This window comes from Candida metapsilosis (genome assembly GCF_017655625.1).
Source record: "Candida metapsilosis strain BP57 chromosome Unknown scaffold1, whole genome shotgun sequence".
In the NCBI taxonomy this organism is placed as follows: Eukaryota; Fungi; Ascomycota; class Pichiomycetes; order Serinales; family Debaryomycetaceae; genus Lodderomyces; species Lodderomyces metapsilosis.
Genome location: NW_027138159.1, coordinates 1,638,495 through 1,656,913, shown reverse-complemented (window position 1 = coordinate 1,656,913; position 18,419 = coordinate 1,638,495). Strand labels below are relative to the sequence as shown.

The window sequence follows — 18,419 nt, the reverse complement described above, 5'->3', positions numbered from 1 at the left end:
AATAATAGCAAGTTAGATAAGTATCAATGTCTTTTTCTAACTTGTCCATTTTCAAGTATGTCACTTCCCTTAAGCAATTCCACATCATCTTTCTCTGTCGTCAACAAGAGTCCAAAAGTGCCTCTTGAGATACCAAATAGTTTATTCAACGCTTTCTCGTACGATTTCAAAGAAGGGTTGAATGGATTCAACTCCCATGATGAACTGAGTAGCCTAAATCCGTTACGTGCCAAAAGTTTCTGCTGCTGTGTATCAAATGAATAAGCATCAGTGACAATAAATATAGTCCCATTTTTAACTTTAGAGTTCTTTTGAATCAAAAATTCTTGGTACAACTCTCTTGATCTCAAGATGGCCCATTCAAACAAAAATTGATCAAAATCAACTTGGGCAAAAACTTTTCTGACATGAACACCGGTAATATTCACAATGAAATTTTCTTCTGTACACTGATCCCAATCTGGTTTAAGTGTAGCTACAGCAATTGGTTGGTTCCTGTAAACTACCAACTCAGTGTTCTTTCCATTCTTCAAAAGAGGAGTTTTGGGGTCCAGGGCAAATTCCTTGACATCAAACCCAAATGTGTAATCGCAGTATTTTTGAGCAACATATTTATCAGTTATGGCACCAATTTGGTCTCCCAAAATGTATGCAATGAATCCAAAAATTCCAAAGATACCAGCCATAACAGGAGCAGATACAATAATCTGGACAAAGAAATCTCTTTTGTTTCTCGATATTATATAGTATAATTCGATCATACTTTCACTAATTGAAATGAAATCCCACAAATAGTAAACCAAAACCGATGGAAAAAGTATTATATAAAACGTAACGAAATAAGGATGCCAAATGATAAACTTAGTCAATTTAGCTTGTAATTGCTTGTACCGATCACCTTGCAAAGTGATTGCTGCTTTTGTCAATTCGGGAGTCAATGCCGATTTGCTCAAAGTCGAAGAGACCTTTTCATCTAAGGGTTCATTCAAATCAATATCCTTTTGAGCGACCATGATTAACGTAACCAGTTTCGAACCTAAACCTCAAGAAAGTGAACTGTAATAAAAGAAGATGCAACAGGAAAGGGAATAGCAATGAGATGAACCTCTATCTTTTTCGTTAATTCTGGGAGATGAGATGAAAAGTATGAATAATTTAAACTGCCGCCTGTAAAATAACATGACACCAATTTTTGAAAACTCCGTTTGTGTAAATTGACAAAATTAAACGATGGAGAAAAAAACAAAATGAACGACGCACGTGGCATGTTTCCTATTTAGGAAGACCATGTGGGGCTCTGGTGTATAAGCATATGGAATGCTCATAGAGAGCACACCATCGTTATGTAACTTACTACTTTAAAGATGCTGTTGATGAAAATTTCATTGCCAAGAGTGATTACTCTGTGTTCAGCTGTCACAAACCAAGTTGCATGAGCCTGCATCAAGGGGTCTTGATGGCTCAAAAGTCGTGATCGAATCTGGGACAGGGTCTATGCTTGCTGCCTACTGATTCTTCTAGTACCAGTTTGCCAGGTGTTAAGAAAATGGGGCAAAGTTTTGCGCTTTTGAATCCTTTGTCGCGTCGCTTTGAAGATTGATTGTTATCTCTTTTCAAGTACATCCAGATTTTCACTGTTGTGGCTCTTCTGTCAAGCCATATTCGTGGAATAGGGAAAGTAAATTCATTTGTGATATTATATTGCGCAATTGTTCCGATTGTGGAAACTGTGGCTGCAAAATTTTTAATTTTTGCTTTATAAGCGTTGAGCCACCCTTATCTGCAGAAAAATCAGTTGATTTAATAAAAAGGGTATAAATTGGAGAGCTCTTCTTCATAACTGATCTTTTACTTACACCAACGACGTCACCGACAGTATGCCTTCCGTTTCCAATTTGAATTACGAGATCCCGGTTCTGGTATCTCCCTCCCAAATCGAAAATATCGCCATCATTGGAGGGGGTGCTTCTGGAGCTATTATATTGGACAGTTTACTTAAAGAGCCAAATTCTAAAATCAAGAACATAACCATTTTTGAAAGACAACAAAAGTTGGGAGGTGTTTGGTACTTCAATCCTGATACCATACCAACACCCAACCATATAGTGAAGTCAGGTAATATCAATTTTGAAAATGATCCACAGTTGGAAAATCCTTTTCATGATCACAAATATACTCGAAAGTTGATTCTACCAAGAAACACACAGGAAAGATTCGTCCAAACTCCTAGCTACTACGGTATCAAGACGAACATTATAGAGAAAATGATGACCTACAGTGACTCAAATAGATGGCCAATAGATGGTGATGATGAGAAGAGAAAGTATGTGGAGGGAACAGTTGTACAGGAGTATATTGAAAACTACATTGGTCGAAACTTGGATGATCCTAGAGTCACTTTGAGACTAGGATCTACTGTTGAAGATGTGGAGAAAATCGATAGAGCTGCTGAAGAAGCTGCAATTTTACCATACAGGTTTAAGTTGACAGTGAGGGAAAGTTATGATGACAAACAGGACTACTGGTACCAGCAAGAATTTGACTCCATTGTGGTGGCTTCTGGTCACTATCACGTTCCATTCATTCCTCAAGTTCCTGGTCTAAGAGAGTTACAAGAAAGGTTTCCAAATGTGGTACAGCATGCCAAATTCTATCGTGAATCTGACTCATACAAAAACAAGACAGTAGTAGTTGTTGGATCTCGTGCCTCTGGAAGTGATCTCGCTAAATTTGTTGCTAGAGAGCCTGGAACTACTGTTTATCAATCCATTCGAAATTATGACCGTACTAAAGTTATCTCAACAAGACCAAACGTGCACGCCAAACCTGTCATTGAAAATGTTTCCCTATCCGATGATATAATTGTAAAATTTGCGGACGGCACAACAGTCACTAACCCAGACCATATTATCTATTGCACTGGGTATCTTTTTTCCTATCCCTTTTTAGACAGATTATTCAACAAAGCATTAACCAATGAAGGAATAACCGTTTCCAACTTATACCAGCATACATTTATCATCAATGAGCCATTAATAACAATCATTGGTGTTCCCATAGATGGTGTCTCGTTTAGAGTATTTGAATATCAAGCTATTCTTCTAGCTAGGTATTTGACGGGTAAGATAGAGTTGGTTCCAAGAAACAAACAGCTTGAATGGGTAAAGCAGAGGTACGAGAAAAAAGGAAATTCCAGATTGTTCCATACAATTGGTGTGACTGATGCTTTGGAATATGTAAGGACGTTGACACAATTGGGTAAAGTTCTGGACAAAATTAAGGTAGGACGTGAGTTCCCTTTGATGACTGAGGAAGATATTGCTATGTACAAAGAAGCTGGTGAAAATTTGAGAAAGTTTTGGGATGAGCGATAGATTGAGAGCTTATAGAGTTAGAGATTAGTTTTATAAATTGAGTAAATTTGTGACTTAAGTCAATTTTTTTTGTAACAATTTTGATGCAAAAAATGTTCTGTTGCAAACTTTCCATAAAAACCAAGCTTACAATTAGAAATCTTTTCAACCGTTTTCACGCATGTTCATGAGAGTAGAGGCTAAACGCGAATACAAGAGCTTACAGTAGTGTCTATTAGGTGGATGGGACATTTCCATATAAGCTCACAATTAGTCAAAAGCGGAAAAAAAAAAACTAGCGTCGCCCGGTTTCGATCCGGGGACTTCAGGGTTATGAGCCCTGCACGCTTCCACTGCGTCACGACGCTATTTTATGATAAAAAAATGAGCTAGGACAGATGCACCAGTTAAAAAGTAATCACGTATTTACTTTTTTTTTTTCATGAGTCAATGCCTATTCTTTTTATTCAGTTCTTTTGAAGAGTTGTTTATTCATCTAACACTTCACAAGTCACCACCCTTCAAGACATGACAGAGTCAGATTCCGTATATATTCCAATACCGCATTACCCTCCTTTCAAACTAAGGTCGTCCATGATTGATAAGGATCCTGTCATTTGGGCTCATTTGTTGGAAGCTTATATCAAATTGATGCAACTCTTGCTTGATCCTCAGGGACCAAAGTTAAGTGTCAAGTCTCAACAACAGTTGCAATTGTTTTTAAAAGTTTATCTTCAAGAAACGAGTGTTGAAAAAGAACGAGTGTTTTCATTGGGAGCCATTAATCCAGACATCAAACGAAATAGTGATATTTTGAGGACATATGTGTTTCAACTAATTAAAAGTTATAGCTTTGTAAAGTTGAGCATGACAGGAGAAATGATTTGGGACTTCGTTCGTATTTATTCAGAAAAGAATGCACAAACGGTGCGGAGCCTCATTGATGGATCTTTTAAATCAAAATTTAATGACAATAAAAAGTCAGGTAGTATTTCATCAATCCCGGTGTTGCAGAAACATCTTGAAAAGTTAATTTCGGAAGGAAAATTTTCATCGGATGACTTGACTTGCTTTACTGTATTGCTAGGTCAACACGTTTCGAAAACAACGTACTCGATGGGATCAAATAAGACGGTCAGTAAAAGTCAAAATAACAGCTTACAATTTGCCGATGGCTTTGTTACATCAAGTTGGATCGAATTCTTGAATTTAGCTTATGCTGATGGGCGGAGTCCAAACGCTGAAGTTATTAAAAATGTCATGGTCCTTTCCGTTATATCTTTGTCGGTGTCGAGATTAGCAAGACTAGCTTCGGAGTTGGGAATTTCATCAGTTGACACTTTGAATGTAGCACCATTGTTTAGTGCGATTATCACGTCTGATGCTTTGAAGGAGATGATTCCGAAATTGGAGGAAGGGTTACCATTTCTCAAATTTGTTAACAAAGATGTGGAAGATGTGGACGATGACTATGGAGACTTCGAAGAAAACATTGAAGGGATCTCTCTTTTAGTTGGTTTGTTTCCAACTTTGACTGAGAACAAAGCAAAGGCAATATTAAGGGAACGCAACGGAGATGTCGAATTTGTTACCAATTTACTTTTGGAAAACCCTGATAGCATCAATTCCATAGAAGAGCATCCACCAAAAACTGAGCAAGCTCAACTTGACATCCAAAAGAGATCAATATATGATGGTGATGATATCTCAAAAGGTGATTTTTCCAAAGCTTCGATAGTTTTTGGAAAGAAAAAGAAGGCGGGACTTGATGCAGCAAATGATGACTTGAAGAAAAAGACATTGAATGCGGCATTGAGATTAATCTATGAAAGCGATGAAGATGAACCTGATGATACATATGAAGACCAAGAAAAGACAACGGGTTCCGAATTAGAGGAAGACTCATCGAAGAAGAAAGGAGCAAAGGCATTACCAGTAACCGAGGAAAAGAAACCCTCATTCTCGCCTGTCGATCAAACCGAGCGATATCTTTTCAGTTTTTTCAAAAAGGATGGAAGTGACGCTTTTGCAAGGTCTTCACGAAAGTCTAGTCATCGCCAACAATTGAAGAAGAGTATAAACTGGTCAGATGAACAAATTGAGGGATGGTTACGCATGCTTCTTAAATCTCCTCGAAGGTACAAAATACTCGAGGAAGACTATTTATATGGCGGAGGAAATCCAAATAGACCAAAGAGGGACCATCAACAAGCGGATGAAAAAGATCCGGCTCCTCCTTCGAGGTCACCTACACCAAACAATAACCAACAGTCTAAAGAGCATGTAAAGCGTACCCAGGCAAGGAACGAGAAGAACAAAGCCAGCAAATCAAATCATAACCGAAAGTCTCGACATGATAAAAAGTCCAATTTGCAACTTGCCGGAATGAAGGAGTAAACGAATGTATAGTGTACTTGGTAGCTTCGCAATAAAATTCACTTCCGAAAATAATTCCAAAACCTCTCAAAATTCCCCCCTCCCCACCCCCATTCATTTTCCGCAAACAGCAGCCACATGATCACCGCCATTTTCATATACGATTCTAAAGGAGATATACTCATTTCAAAACTTTACAAGGATGAGATAAAGAGAAACATTGCTGATGTTTTTCGAATTCAAGTTATCAATCTGTCCTCGTCGGGTAGACCGAACCGAGATCAACGCACTCCTGTGTTGACTTTGGGATCCACCTCATTCATCTACATTAAACTGGGTAATGTGTGGATATGTGCAGTAGCACGATCGAATCAGGACTGCTCGGCGATTTTGGAATTTTTATACAAATTGGAGTCGCTTTTATGTATGGTACTATGGGAAGATAACAAAAAGAAGTCGTCGCAGCAGCAAAAGCCTGCATTGTCTGACGTAGCGATAGTCAACAACTTCCCTCTTTGCTACGACCTATTGGGCGAGGTATGTGATTATGGGTTCCCCACCAATATGGACTTCGAGTATTTGAAAAAGTATGTTGTTGGTTTGAGTGACTCGAATCCTGGCTTATTCAAAAGGGCATCTTTTATACAGTTGAAAAAAAGCTCCCCTCAAGTACCAACAATACCCGCAAACCAAACGGTCACTTGGAGGTCTCCTACTATCAAGTACAGGAGGAACGAAATATTTTTAAACGTGCAGGAGAAGGTCAATGTGTTGATGAATTTTCAAGGAGATGTGCTTCGAAGCTCTATAGACGGAGCAATCAAAATGAAAACACACTTATCGGGCATGCCTCAGTGTCGGTTTGGTTTTAATCCAAACACCGTATTGCTCTCCAATTACGATGTATCAAATGATGAAAGAGAAGGCGTTGTGGCACTCGAAGACGCTAAATTCCACCAGTGTGTAGAGTTGGGAGCTTTTGATAATGATGGATCTATTCAGTTTATACCCCCAGATGGTGAGTTTCAACTAATGAGTTACAATTGTAACAATAACATCAATTTGCCATTCAAGGTTTACCCACAAGTGCAAGAAATTGGAAGAAACAGGATCATATACAAAATTAGAATGAAGTCATTTCAGTCTCCAAAACTTCCAGCGACCGAGGTTGTGATGAGCATCCCAACACCACGTGGGGTATCGCTGACGAATATATCAAACTCAAACGGAAAAGCCAAATTTCATGCTGAAGAAAATGCAATTATTTGGAAGTTTAATAAACTATTTGGAGAGCAAGACAATATATTAACGGCGGAGATTGAAATCAAGCCACACTCGACTGAATTCTTACAATGGAATCGACCTCCAATTACTTTAGATTTTGTGGTGGATATGTTTTCCAGTTCAGGACTAACTGTTCGGTACTTAAAAGTGCTGGAGAAATCTAACTACAAAACAGTGAAATGGGTTCGTTATACTACACAATCAGGCTCATATGAGATTAGATATTGATACAGTCTTTGCTAACCGTTTGTTTCTCCAAAAAATTCGCGACATATTTAACTCTGGGGTAACTCCTTCAAGTCGTAAGATTTCTCTTTCTAGTACCTACATCACCAAAGGATCATCACACTTTCCCATGTGGCGGCCCCTTTGTGTGAACGCAAAAATACGGTAAAAAAAATTAATTGAGCAAAAAAACAAAAAAAAAATTACATCACAGTCCATCTCAAGCTCTACAATCAAAGATGAGAGATATAATGGTCCTTGGAGGGTCTTCGCATCCTCTACTTACAAAAGCCATATGCCGCAACTTGACAATTGAACCAGGGAAACTCGATTCACATAAATTTGCCAATGGGGAAACATCAATAATTGTCAAGGATAGTGTTCGTGAAAAGGATGTTTTTATTGTTCAAAGTGGGTGCGGACCTGTTAATGACACTTTTATAGAGTTGCTTATTACTATTGCTGCTTGCAAAACTGCAAGTTCCAAGAGAGTGACAGCGGTGTTACCTTTATTTCCGTATTCAAGACAACCCGATGTCCCATTCATGCCCAACAGCACAGGCGCACCCAGTATTTCCACTACAAAAGACTCATGCACTTTTGAGAGTGCTCCAACTACTCCAAGACCTTTGTCAAAAGACCGCAAGGGTTACTTCAACGAGGCAAATGCTGCCGGTACAAAAGAGAATCCAAGAGTAGACACCTTGAAGCAGCAACAATATCCAAAATATACGCCCAAATCGGTGATCACCAATTCAGCAGCAACCCATTTCTTGCCTCAAATTGATTCTCAAGGAAAGACTGATAGCGGGTACAAACAATGGATTTCGCCGAATGGAACATTGATTGCAAATTTACTCACTACTGCAGGTGCAGATAGAGTAATTACAATGGACTTGCACGATCCTCAGTTCCAAGGATTCTTTAATATCCCAGTTGATAACTTGCATTCGAGACCCTTAATGAAACGGTACATTATCGACTACATACCAAATTATCGTGAGTGTGTTATTGTAAGTCCAGATTCTGGTGGAGCCAAGCGGGCTACCGCAATTGCCGACTCTATTGGCTGTACATTTGCTCTTATTCACAAAGAAAGAAGAGCAAAATTGCCCAAAGGGCCACCACAAACCTCGTCGTCGATGGGCTCAGGTCTTGCCATTTCACAACCAGTGCAAAATGCTGTACCACAATCGCCATATCATCAAGGCACGCCTAAAATGGTTGCCACGACTATGCTTGTGGGGGACGTCAAGGATAAAGTTTGCGTTTTGATTGATGATTTGGTGGACACTTCATACACAATCACCAGAGCAGCTAAGCTACTTAAGGATGAAGGGGCAAAGTACGTGTATGCTTTAGTTACACACGGGATTTTCAGTGGTGATGCCATTAATAGGATCAGTAAGAGTCAAATAGACAAGGTTGTCACTACAAATTCGGTTCCTCAAAGTGAAAATGTGGCGATTTTGAAAGAAAAAATTGAGGTTTTGGACGTGAGCAGAATATTTGCCGAGGCAATAAGAAGAATCAATAACGGGGAAAGTGTGAGTATGTTGTTTGATCACGGTTGGTGAAGATCAGTTACGGAAAGATGTTTTGTATTTTCTTAGTTTGATAACTTATAGATAAACAGTCAGAGAGTACTTTGAGACCGTAAATAAGAAATTGTAACCAGTCTGGAACACTTGCATGGGATACACATACCATCCATGTGCACTACGCAATAAATATCAGTCTCGCCCAGGGAGAGTGGTGTTATGTAACAGCCTCAAAATTGTCTCCTGAAAAAAACAAACAAACAAAAACTGGTTGACGTGTTTTTGTGAATAAATTTTTCAATTTGTTCAAATTTTCAGATCTCTCACCAATATATATAATAATACCATTCGATTTTCAATCACAATCTAGAGCTTTTTTTTTTTTTTTTTTTCCCCTTTCCTTTCTACAATTGCAAACTTGAATCTATTCAATTGGAGAACCAATATCAAGGCTTTCGAAGTATTACTTGCTTGATTGATAATTTATTTATTACAGGTAAGATGTCTCAAGCGGTGAAAAAAAGGACTACTGCTGGGAGGAAGACCCAACCAGTCTCTGACACTATAATTGACGTCCCAGTTCGTGATCAAAACAGCAACTCAAAAAGGAATAAAAATTCATTGAAAGAGGTTGATGCATATGCTTCGGCTGAGGTTGAGCCGGATTACAAATATTGGATAGCATTATCATTCATCACTGCTGTCGCATTCTACGTCAGGTTCACCAAATTGGGTACCCCAGACAAGGTTGTTTTTGATGAAGTTCACTTTGGTAAATTTGCTTCGTATTATTTAGAACGCACCTATTTTTTTGATCTACACCCACCTTTCGCCAAGTTGTTGATAGCATTTGTGGGCTGGTTGATTGGCTACAATGGAAAGTTCAAATTTGATGCAATCGGAGACTCTTATACCGAGAACAATGTTCCTTACATTGCATACAGAAGCTTGCTGGCACTCCAAGGAACAGCTGTTGTTCCAGTTATGTTTTTGACCATGAAAACATTAGGATTTAGTGTTGCTGCTTGTTTATTCTCTTCTATCATTGTTTGTTTTGATACTGCCCAAGTGTTGGATAGTAGATTGATTTTATTGGATGCAACCTTGATTTTAAGTGTTGCCTTGACAATGTTTTGTTACTGCAAGTTTTCAACCTTCAGAAGAGACCCATTCGGTAAGAAGTGGTGGACTTGGCTATTGGCTACTGGAGTTTCATTATCATGTGTGATATCAACCAAATATGTTGGTGTCTTCACTTATTTCACCATTGGTATCGCAGTTTGCCATGAATTGTGGATTTTATTGGACTACCAGAGAGGATTAACTTTGCAACAATTTAGTAAACACTTTTTTGCTAGATTATGGGCTTTGATAATCATCCCATTCGTTATTTATTTAACTTGGTTCTACATTCATTTTGCTATCTTGACAAAATCTGGCCCCGGAGATACTTTCATGTCTTCTGAATTCCAGGAAACTTTACAAGAATCTCCATTGGCAAAACTCTCCAAGCAGGTGCAATATTATGACCAAATTACCATCAAACACAAGGAGACAGGCGCATTCTTGCACTCTCACGATCATGTGTATCCTTTACGTTATGAAGATGGCAGAATTTCTTCGAATAAGCAACAAGTCACATGTGTTGATGGCGACAATGCTTCTTCCGACCCAAACAACCAGTGGGAAATTATCCCTGTACAAGCTGAAAACGATGGTGCCAAAGGAAAAGACGTTTATACTAATGATGTTGTTAGATTCAAGCATGTGGGAACAGGTGGATTCCTTTTGACTCACGATGTCGCATCCCCATTGAAAGCAACCAACGAAGAGTTTATCGTAGTTTTTGATGACGTTGCTGAGAAGAGATACAATGAAACATTGTTTAGATTGAAGTTGGATGTCCCAGGATCTTCACCTAAGAAACAAAACCAAAGAAAGAAAATCAAGACCATGGCCACCTCATTGAAAGTTTTGCATATGGACACTGTCGTCGCTATGTGGACCCACGATGATGAATTGTTACCTGAATGGGGATTTAATCAACAAGAAGTGAGTGGTAACAAAAATATCAAAAGCAAAGAGAATGTTTGGACATTTGATGTGATTACCAATTTGGATGAGTCCGACCCTAGAAGTAAGTATGTACCAAAGAAGATTAAATCGATTCCATTTTTGAAGAAATGGTGGGAATTGCAAGGCTTAATGTTCCACCACAACAATCAACTTAGTGCATCGCATCCATTTGCGTCACAACCGGACTCATGGCCACTCGCATTAAGTGGAGTTTCATTCTTTAACGATAATGAAGCCAAAAAGCAAATCTTTTTCGTGGGTAATGTGATTGGTTTCTGGTTGGAAGTTTGTTTCTTGTCGATTTATGTCGGTTTAGTCTTGGCCGATCAAATCACACGTAGAAGAAATTATCATTTGTTGAGTGACAAGGCCAGGTCAAGGTTGTACAACACTTTAGGATTCTTATTCATTGGTTGGTGTGCTCATTATTTCCCATTCTACTTGATGAATCGTCAAAAGTTTTTGCACCACTACTTGCCAGCTCATCTAATAGCTGCCTTGTTTTCAGGAGGATTAGTTGAATTTGTCTGTTCAAACAATTCAACGTCAGCAAATACAAGTCAAGGACGCAAAAAAATCAAGATGACATTTTTGGTTGTCCTTGCATCCATTGGTATCATTTGGTTCTTCTTCTACTTTAGACCAATAATCTATGGAGATGTTTCCTTGACTCCAGCAGAAGTCCAAGCAAGACAATGGCTAGACATCAAGTTGCACTACGCCAAGTGATTGAAGAAGATATAGGAGTATAGAGCTTGAGCTTGTTTGGTGTATAGTTCTTTTTTAGATGAAGCAACATTTTATCTTTTTTCGCAGTCTCTCTCTGACTTTTTCTCTGATGAATTTAATTTTCTTTTTGCTTGAGACATCGATACTACAAAACACAAGCTCCACCACCAAAATGTCGGTTAGATCATACTTAGTAAACTTAAAGCAGGCATTGAAGCAAAATGCGCTCAAGTCACCGTATCGAATTGTTACAGGTAATCAATCTGCAGATATGGATTCTGTTGTATCGGCCATTACTTTCGCATACTTGACTCACACCCTCAAAACTCCCAACCAGTTTATAATTCCATTGATCGACATTCCGAAAGCTGACTTTGCTTTAAGAAGAGATATCAGTAAGCTATTGCAACTTCATGATATTACTGAAGACCTTTTGTACTTTGTTGAAGACTTTGATGGGTTTTTAAAAGAAAGCACTTCAGTTGATTTATCGTTGGTTGATCACAATGGTTTACAAGGGGTAGAAATCAACAGGGCCTTTGACGCGGGTTTTGTTAATGTGGATGCCATAATTGATCATCATGCTGACGAAGGAATGTTTGAAAAGGCAGATCCTAGAATTATTAGAACGTGTGGATCAAATTCAACATTAGTATTCCACTACTTTCACGAGTTAACATCAGGCGATGATAAGTTTTGGGAAACAAACAAGGATGTAGTTGAGTTGTTAATTGCCCCATTGTTGATTGATACTACCAACATGACACAGAAAGTAGAAGACCCCGATGTCAAAGCTTTAGAGTTCTACAAGAAAATCTTGACCACCGATACTGTTAACTTCACAACACAATCCAGTTACGATGACTTTTATAAAACATTGAAAAAGGCAAAGAAGGATATCAGCGGCTTCAGTTTTGCTGACATTTTGAGAAAAGATTACAAGCAATTTCATTTTCTTCATGGGGACAGAGTTGGGTTTAGTTCCATCAGCAAGCCCTTGCTGTGGATTGCAAGCAAGTTTTCAGCCGATGAAATAAAAGAAGATCTTGCCAAGACGTTGAAGGCTAACCAGATCGAGTTGTTGGTCATGACTGCATCTTTTACCCAGAAAGAAACCGGAATTTACACCAGAGAGTTTTCTTATTACTACGAAGGTGAAAATGAAAAGTATGCTAATCTATTTCAACTGGTTTGGAGAGATCTTGAATTGAGTACAGATATGTACAAGAGTGAGATTATAAGCACATTAGTTAACGCAGTCAATGATAGAGAATCACACTTGAAGATATACAACCAAAAGAAGGTAACTGCTACTCGAAAACAAGTCGTCCCCATTGTGAAAGAGGCGTTGGAAAAGTGAGTTTTATTTGGACATTGAGGTGGGTATGTAACTAATTTGATAGACTATAGAACCAATTTGAACATTAGAATTTATTGTATTATTTTGCAAAGCCATTAGGAGTTGGTCTACCACTTCCTTGTAGGGAATTTCTGTCTGCTCGTAGCTGCTATCTATTGTGTCATTGTCATGAACAGAATACCACCAAACTTTCATACATTTAAAAAGGATTTGCCCATTTATTGTAACATCAATATCAGTATTTAGTATCCACAAACACAACTTTTGTCGATTGCTTTCTATGGCAAATTTTCTCAATGCCAGTGACTGAATCTTGGTATTAAACAAATTAACAGCGTAAAGCAACGGATCATAGGTTGAAACCAAAGTCTGGTTGTTCTTGGTATAAGTGAGGCTCAACTTCCATTTGAGAAGTCGTATCACATCCTGAAATTTATCACCAATAATTTGGTGACAGGATTTACAGGCGTAAAAGGCTTCGCTGCTTTCCTCAATGAGCTCCAAACACAGGTTAACAGTTTGAAGTAAATAGCATGATCCGATTACTATAGTTTTGTCGTTTTTTGGCTTCAATATACCATAATCTTTGTCTGTAGGTTGATTATTCGCCGGCTTGTGACAATGCCAGAAATCCATTAGCTCATACCAGTAGTCTCCCGGCATATCTTTGAATATGAAATCTAACGAATCAATCAACTGATTTTGACATTTGCTGCATCTGAACTGGAATTCGTTTTTAGATCCCGCTTTCGAAGTGTGCTTATTCAACCATCCACAGGACCACATATCAGACCCATTGGTAGCAACATCACCCACTTCTGAATTTGCTTCCGGCTCAACCTTTAAAGATATTAGAAGCTTTGATTTCTGGAATTTTATGCTGGTTGGAGATGAAGCTTTGATGAGGATGGGACACGTTATCCTAATCTCATCGAGTCCTTTAATCGAGATTGAGATGAACCTCCCTTCTTCAAGTTTAAGACCAGTAATAGTCTCAGAAGTAACATTTTCGATTTCAATAGACAACTGGTTGAGTCTAGGGAGATACTCTACTGAGTACATTGTTTATTACAGAGAGGGATTGCTTTGCGATGGATGCGAGCTACCATTCACAAAAGTTTCGTACCGTGCAGCGCGTGCGCGTGCGCGCGACGCGTGAACTTTTAAACACACTCCCAGTTAAAGAGAGCTCAAAGATAAACAATCCCCATCAGAACCCACGTCATGTCGTCTAACAACAAAGAAGGAGAGACGCAAAAGAATGATAACTTGCTAGACGATCCAGCTGTACTTGGAATTGACGAGCCATTAAAGCTCAAAACTAGGAGAAAGATTGCCAAGATTGATGACGAGAGGCTATTACATACCTCACGAGGTTTACCCTATTTGATAAAGAACCAACAAAGGTTGCTTCGGATTATTCAAAAAAACGACAAGGAATTTTACAAACAAGAGAAGGAAAAACTTGCAGTACAGCCCAATTATAAGCCATCGCTACAGCTCAAGCATGATCATGAGTACAAGAATTTAGTCTCAATTTTACAATTCTATCAGCTTTGGTGCCATGGTATGTTTCCAAAAGCAAACTTTAAAGATTGCGCTTATCTTATTAGATCCTTGGGTCACAAGTCTTCTCGATTGCGTTTGTATAGACGGGAGTTGATTGAAAAGGAAATCTATAAGCTTAAAGTCGCCAAAGGTATCATTGATGAGAATGAGAATGGCGAAACAAATGAAAAAGAGCCAGCAGAGGGAAGTGATACTGTCCAAGTTGAGGATGAAGGTATTTCAGAGTTGAGACCAACTGCTGTCACTGCTGATAATGACGACGACGATGGGTGGGATTTTATGAATACGGGAACAGCATCGCCTACCGAACCTCAAAACAAACAAGATGAAAATGGCGATCCACTGGATAAGATAAATGATGCAATCGAAGAGGATGGCTGGGATGATTTAGAGGATGAAGAAATTGCAGCATTTTTTGGAAAATCAAACCCAGATCCTCCTAAAGTACCCAATAATGAGGATGAACAGCTCGAAGTGGGAGACGAGGAAGAAGAGCTTGCATTGGAAATGTTGAGACAGGAAGAGAAACCGCAAGAGGAAGCGAGTCATGAAAACGAGACAGCATTGGATGCGGAATAGGTTTTATTTTTAATTTTCAGACGTTGACTTGTTATTGAGAACTGACATAAATCTTCCTATAGGTACAAGCATGATTAAATACAGCAGACACCATCTCACTGTCAATTGGTTTGACTTTTCGGGAAAACAAAGCAATCAAGAATCCACCACTTCTCAAATACAAGTCCACATACTTGGCGGCTTTATCCTTTTTGATATCATTGTTTCTTACCAATTTTGAATCGTGTCTGAAGAAAGGCATCAATATACCGTGATTATAAATTGTATCACGTTTGTTATTTGTATATTCTAATCCAAATTCAGAAATGAAGGCCTTGTAGTGAATCGAATCTTGGTAAAACTGTTCAAACTTGATTTGAGCTATTGCGCCATTATTGTGTTGATTGTGGTGGCCAAATAATCTTGTCATGAAACCATCAGGCAGTTTTCTGGACTTGACAAGTTTGTTTGCAAATTTAAACAGGTCCAAATCAACCTTGTCGACATCTGATGGAAAATAGTCACCCAAAATACGGCATTTTTCAGCGACTCTAATCTCCAAAACATAGACCAAGTCGTAGTCAAACGATGAAGAGAGAACGCTTGACAATGTAGTCGCAGCCCTTTTCAAAGAACCAACCTTGAAGAGCATATGCCACATTTTCTTGTCATCGATAACATCTGCAGAGGAGCAAGACTTCAACTGATGTACTGAGCTCTGATCAACTAGTGACTCTCCTCCTTGAGGCTTACTCTTTTTCTTTTCTGTTTCGTGAACTGAGTACTCCCGTTTAATCTTCTTGTTAAAGGCATAAAATCGAATATTCTGGTTTTGGTTATACGGCCCACCAGATCCATCCTTTTCATAAACGAGAGAAGACTTATTAGTGGTCGGTCTTCCCAACTCCTTTCTCAATTCCACTAAAGAATCCACTTTTGTTCGGTTTCCATACAATAACAAAGAGTCAGTAATTCCTTGATACGTTTCACGGTACCTCTCTTCAACTGGCAGGTTCAAAAACTTCATTAGTTCCTCTTTGTAAGAAATTAAGGCACTGCATGATTCTTCACTAAATATCTTTCTTGAATGGTTATCGAAAATGGCCAATATTCCAATAACCTGCCCCTTCTCAGTCAACAAGGGCACACCACAGTAAAACTTTATGTATGGAGAACCCGCCACCAATGGATTTGTACGAGTCCTCCAATCATTAGAAGCATCAAACAATAAAAAATACCCATTGGACAATATGGCATGAGAATCAATAGAGACACACCGAGGAACAGCACCAATGCCTAAACAAGTTTCAAATTTGTAGTAACACTTGAGGTTATCAATTACTGAGACTGACACACCACACACTTTAAACTCCTTCTTTAATCTCGATAATAGCTTCGTGAAAAATTTAGAGCTACTCCAATGATCCAGATCCTTGTACTTGGAGACCTCCCCCAACCTTGATATCTCATCATAGCTCTCGGGTGGCTTCATATACCCTGAGTCCTCAAGAAATGGAGGACAAGGAACCTTTGAAAGATTCCATTTTCCCTATTTCACGTTAGTAGTTGAGACTAAAAGATGAATAATCGTTCAAACAACGAACCTTTGAATAAGCATCAATAAAGTGAGATTTAGTCAGTTGAATGGGTTTGAGTACTAACTCTTCACTCGATGGAATAAACTTTTCTGGGATAGCAGTCTTTTGCCCACTTTGGTGTTTTTGATATGCGATATGTTGATTTGGTGCTGAAACAATTGTGATTTTGGCGTTGGCCAAATGTCTTCTCGAAGGACTTTGTGAAGGATCGTTGTTACGTCTTCTCATATAGTTAAAGACAATAAAACTCTTTTTATGATTGATTGTATTGGTTTGGTAAAGAGAAGTGAGTGTAGGGTTTTTCCACTTTTGCAACCACCAAAAGAAAAAGTTTCTACCAACAAGAGAACAAACGAAAAAATTTATGGCACCAACACACTCAATGGCAACAGCACATTTGCTTAAACCTCGTTTATTCTTATAAATCTATTTAGACTCTTCCATCTTCACATCCTGATCACCATTATCTTTGTCACCATCATCTTTTTTTGATTCTTCCGGCTTATCGTTCTCTCCACCTTCACTTTTAGCCTTTTCAGCAGCTTCCCTCTCTTGCCTTGCTTTTTCTTCCTCCAAAGATAATCTCAAAGCCAAAGCCAAATCTGGATCCATGTTAGGGTCAATAATATCCCCTGATCCTGCAACACCACCTCCACCAAAGAAATCTTGTTCGCCACCTGCACTTCCAAATGCTCCTTCTTCTACTAGAATTGGAGATGTAGCAACAACCTCATATAATAACCTTGGTCCTGGTGGAATGGTTACGAGATGTGAGTTATCGTGGTTGTTTACTATAGAGTGAAACTTTTCCAATTTGCTGGTGTTAACACTCTCTTCACCAAAGTTTATAATATCAACTGCCACGTTATTCTTTTTCATTTTCTTTGCAAGTTTTTCCAACAGTTTGTCATCTTCTTTCAATGGCGACCCCACGAATATTATAATCCTCTGGTGTTGTACTTTATTTTGACGATGTTTCAATGCCAATGCAGCCACCTCAATCCCATTACTGAAATGATTATCGCCATGGATTTTAGTTTCGTGTACTCCTGATAATATCTTACCAAAGTCTGTTGTTAATGTGCTCAATACCTGTGGGCCCGTGCCTCCATAGGCCAACAACCCAACAGTATTCTCAGGATTGGAATTAATTTTGTTTTGGAAAATGAACTCAGTTGCGGTCAATTGGGCATCGTATCTTGTAGTTAGATAATCTCCATTCCGCATATATTCAGAGTTATCTATCGCAATCATTGTAGCTTCGAGAACCATTTTTGAAAGTGTGGAGGTTTATAGGAGCAAGTAGGTAAATGGAAGGTTATGTTGATGATTTTTCCAGAACTGAATTTTTTTTTGCCACACAAAATTTTACTCTCTAGACACACGATAAATTACAAAAAACACACCTTCTCTAGGTTACCCAGTATGAGCTAATCATGGCATACACGAGACAACAGAAGCAGGCATTACTTAATCACTTGAAGCTGGAACGTTCGCGTATAGCGAAACAAAATGAAGAAGCACTCAACAGAGCAACACAACAAACATACCAAAAGGTTATTAGGAGATTGAACAGAGTTAGCGTGTCACTACGCCAGGTGACTTTGAAAGATGTGCTTCAAGTGGAGAGGCGGAAAAGATTGGAAGTTAGAAAGTTGATACAGGATATTCAGGGGTTGAAAAAGAATTTAGTTAAACAAAACACGTCATAAAAGGCATCAAGTCAAACCTTTAGCAGTCTGAGTGATCT

The 18,419-nt window shown here is 38.7% G+C and overlaps 10 protein-coding genes across 10 annotated transcripts; 6 read left to right on the top strand and 4 right to left on the bottom strand. All coding sequences in view use genetic code 12, as the record gives it.

The window, feature by feature from the left end:
- Positions 1-23: 23 nt before the first annotated feature.
- Positions 24-1,013, bottom strand: PHO86 (Pho86p; the record flags this gene model as incomplete). Its single annotated transcript, XM_067695128.1, has 1 exon — positions 24-1,013. The coding sequence occupies one exon, from the start codon at positions 1,011-1,013 to the stop codon at positions 24-26; it is 990 nt and encodes a 329-aa protein (XP_067550756.1).
- An 864-nt stretch (positions 1,014-1,877) lies between these two features.
- I9W82_000731 (uncharacterized protein) lies at positions 1,878-3,374 on the top strand (the record flags this gene model as incomplete). Its single annotated transcript, XM_067695127.1, has 1 exon — positions 1,878-3,374. One exon carries the CDS (start codon positions 1,878-1,880, stop codon positions 3,372-3,374), a length of 1,497 nt encoding a protein of 498 aa, XP_067550755.1.
- Positions 3,375-3,881: 507 nt separating this feature from the next.
- On the top strand, positions 3,882-5,750 carry I9W82_000730 (uncharacterized protein; the record flags this gene model as incomplete). The annotated part of the gene is made up of 1 exon (XM_067695126.1): positions 3,882-5,750. One exon carries the CDS (start codon positions 3,882-3,884, stop codon positions 5,748-5,750), a length of 1,869 nt encoding a protein of 622 aa, XP_067550754.1.
- A 117-nt stretch (positions 5,751-5,867) lies between these two features.
- On the top strand, positions 5,868-7,241 carry APM4 (Apm4p; the record flags this gene model as incomplete). The annotated part of the gene is made up of 1 exon (XM_067695124.1): positions 5,868-7,241. One exon carries the CDS (start codon positions 5,868-5,870, stop codon positions 7,239-7,241), a length of 1,374 nt encoding a protein of 457 aa, XP_067550753.1.
- Positions 7,242-7,477: 236 nt separating this feature from the next.
- PMT4 (dolichyl-phosphate-mannose-protein mannosyltransferase) lies at positions 7,478-11,584 on the top strand (the record flags this gene model as incomplete). The annotated part of the gene is made up of 2 exons (XM_067695123.1): positions 7,478-8,789; positions 9,276-11,584. The coding sequence occupies 2 exons, from the start codon at positions 7,478-7,480 to the stop codon at positions 11,582-11,584; spliced, it is 3,621 nt and encodes a 1,206-aa protein (XP_067550752.1).
- Positions 11,585-11,756: 172 nt separating this feature from the next.
- On the top strand, positions 11,757-12,944 carry I9W82_000727 (exopolyphosphatase; the record flags this gene model as incomplete). The annotated part of the gene is made up of 1 exon (XM_067695122.1): positions 11,757-12,944. One exon carries the CDS (start codon positions 11,757-11,759, stop codon positions 12,942-12,944), a length of 1,188 nt encoding a protein of 395 aa, XP_067550751.1.
- Positions 12,945-12,947: 3 nt separating this feature from the next.
- I9W82_000726 (putative polyadenylation protein) lies at positions 12,948-14,006 on the bottom strand (the record flags this gene model as incomplete). The annotated part of the gene is made up of 1 exon (XM_067695121.1): positions 12,948-14,006. The coding sequence occupies one exon, from the start codon at positions 14,004-14,006 to the stop codon at positions 12,948-12,950; it is 1,059 nt and encodes a 352-aa protein (XP_067550750.1).
- A 162-nt stretch (positions 14,007-14,168) lies between these two features.
- Positions 14,169-15,092, top strand: CSM3 (Csm3p; the record flags this gene model as incomplete). The annotated part of the gene is made up of 1 exon (XM_067695120.1): positions 14,169-15,092. The coding sequence occupies one exon, from the start codon at positions 14,169-14,171 to the stop codon at positions 15,090-15,092; it is 924 nt and encodes a 307-aa protein (XP_067550749.1).
- Positions 15,093-15,123: 31 nt separating this feature from the next.
- On the bottom strand, positions 15,124-16,897 carry I9W82_000724 (uncharacterized protein; the record flags this gene model as incomplete). Its single annotated transcript, XM_067695119.1, has 2 exons — positions 15,124-16,568; positions 16,669-16,897. The coding sequence occupies 2 exons, from the start codon at positions 16,895-16,897 to the stop codon at positions 15,124-15,126; spliced, it is 1,674 nt and encodes a 557-aa protein (XP_067550748.1).
- A 198-nt stretch (positions 16,898-17,095) lies between these two features.
- RPN10 (proteasome regulatory particle base subunit) lies at positions 17,096-17,941 on the bottom strand (the record flags this gene model as incomplete). Its single annotated transcript, XM_067695118.1, has 1 exon — positions 17,096-17,941. The coding sequence occupies one exon, from the start codon at positions 17,939-17,941 to the stop codon at positions 17,096-17,098; it is 846 nt and encodes a 281-aa protein (XP_067550747.1).
- Positions 17,942-18,419: the final 478 nt, after the last annotated feature.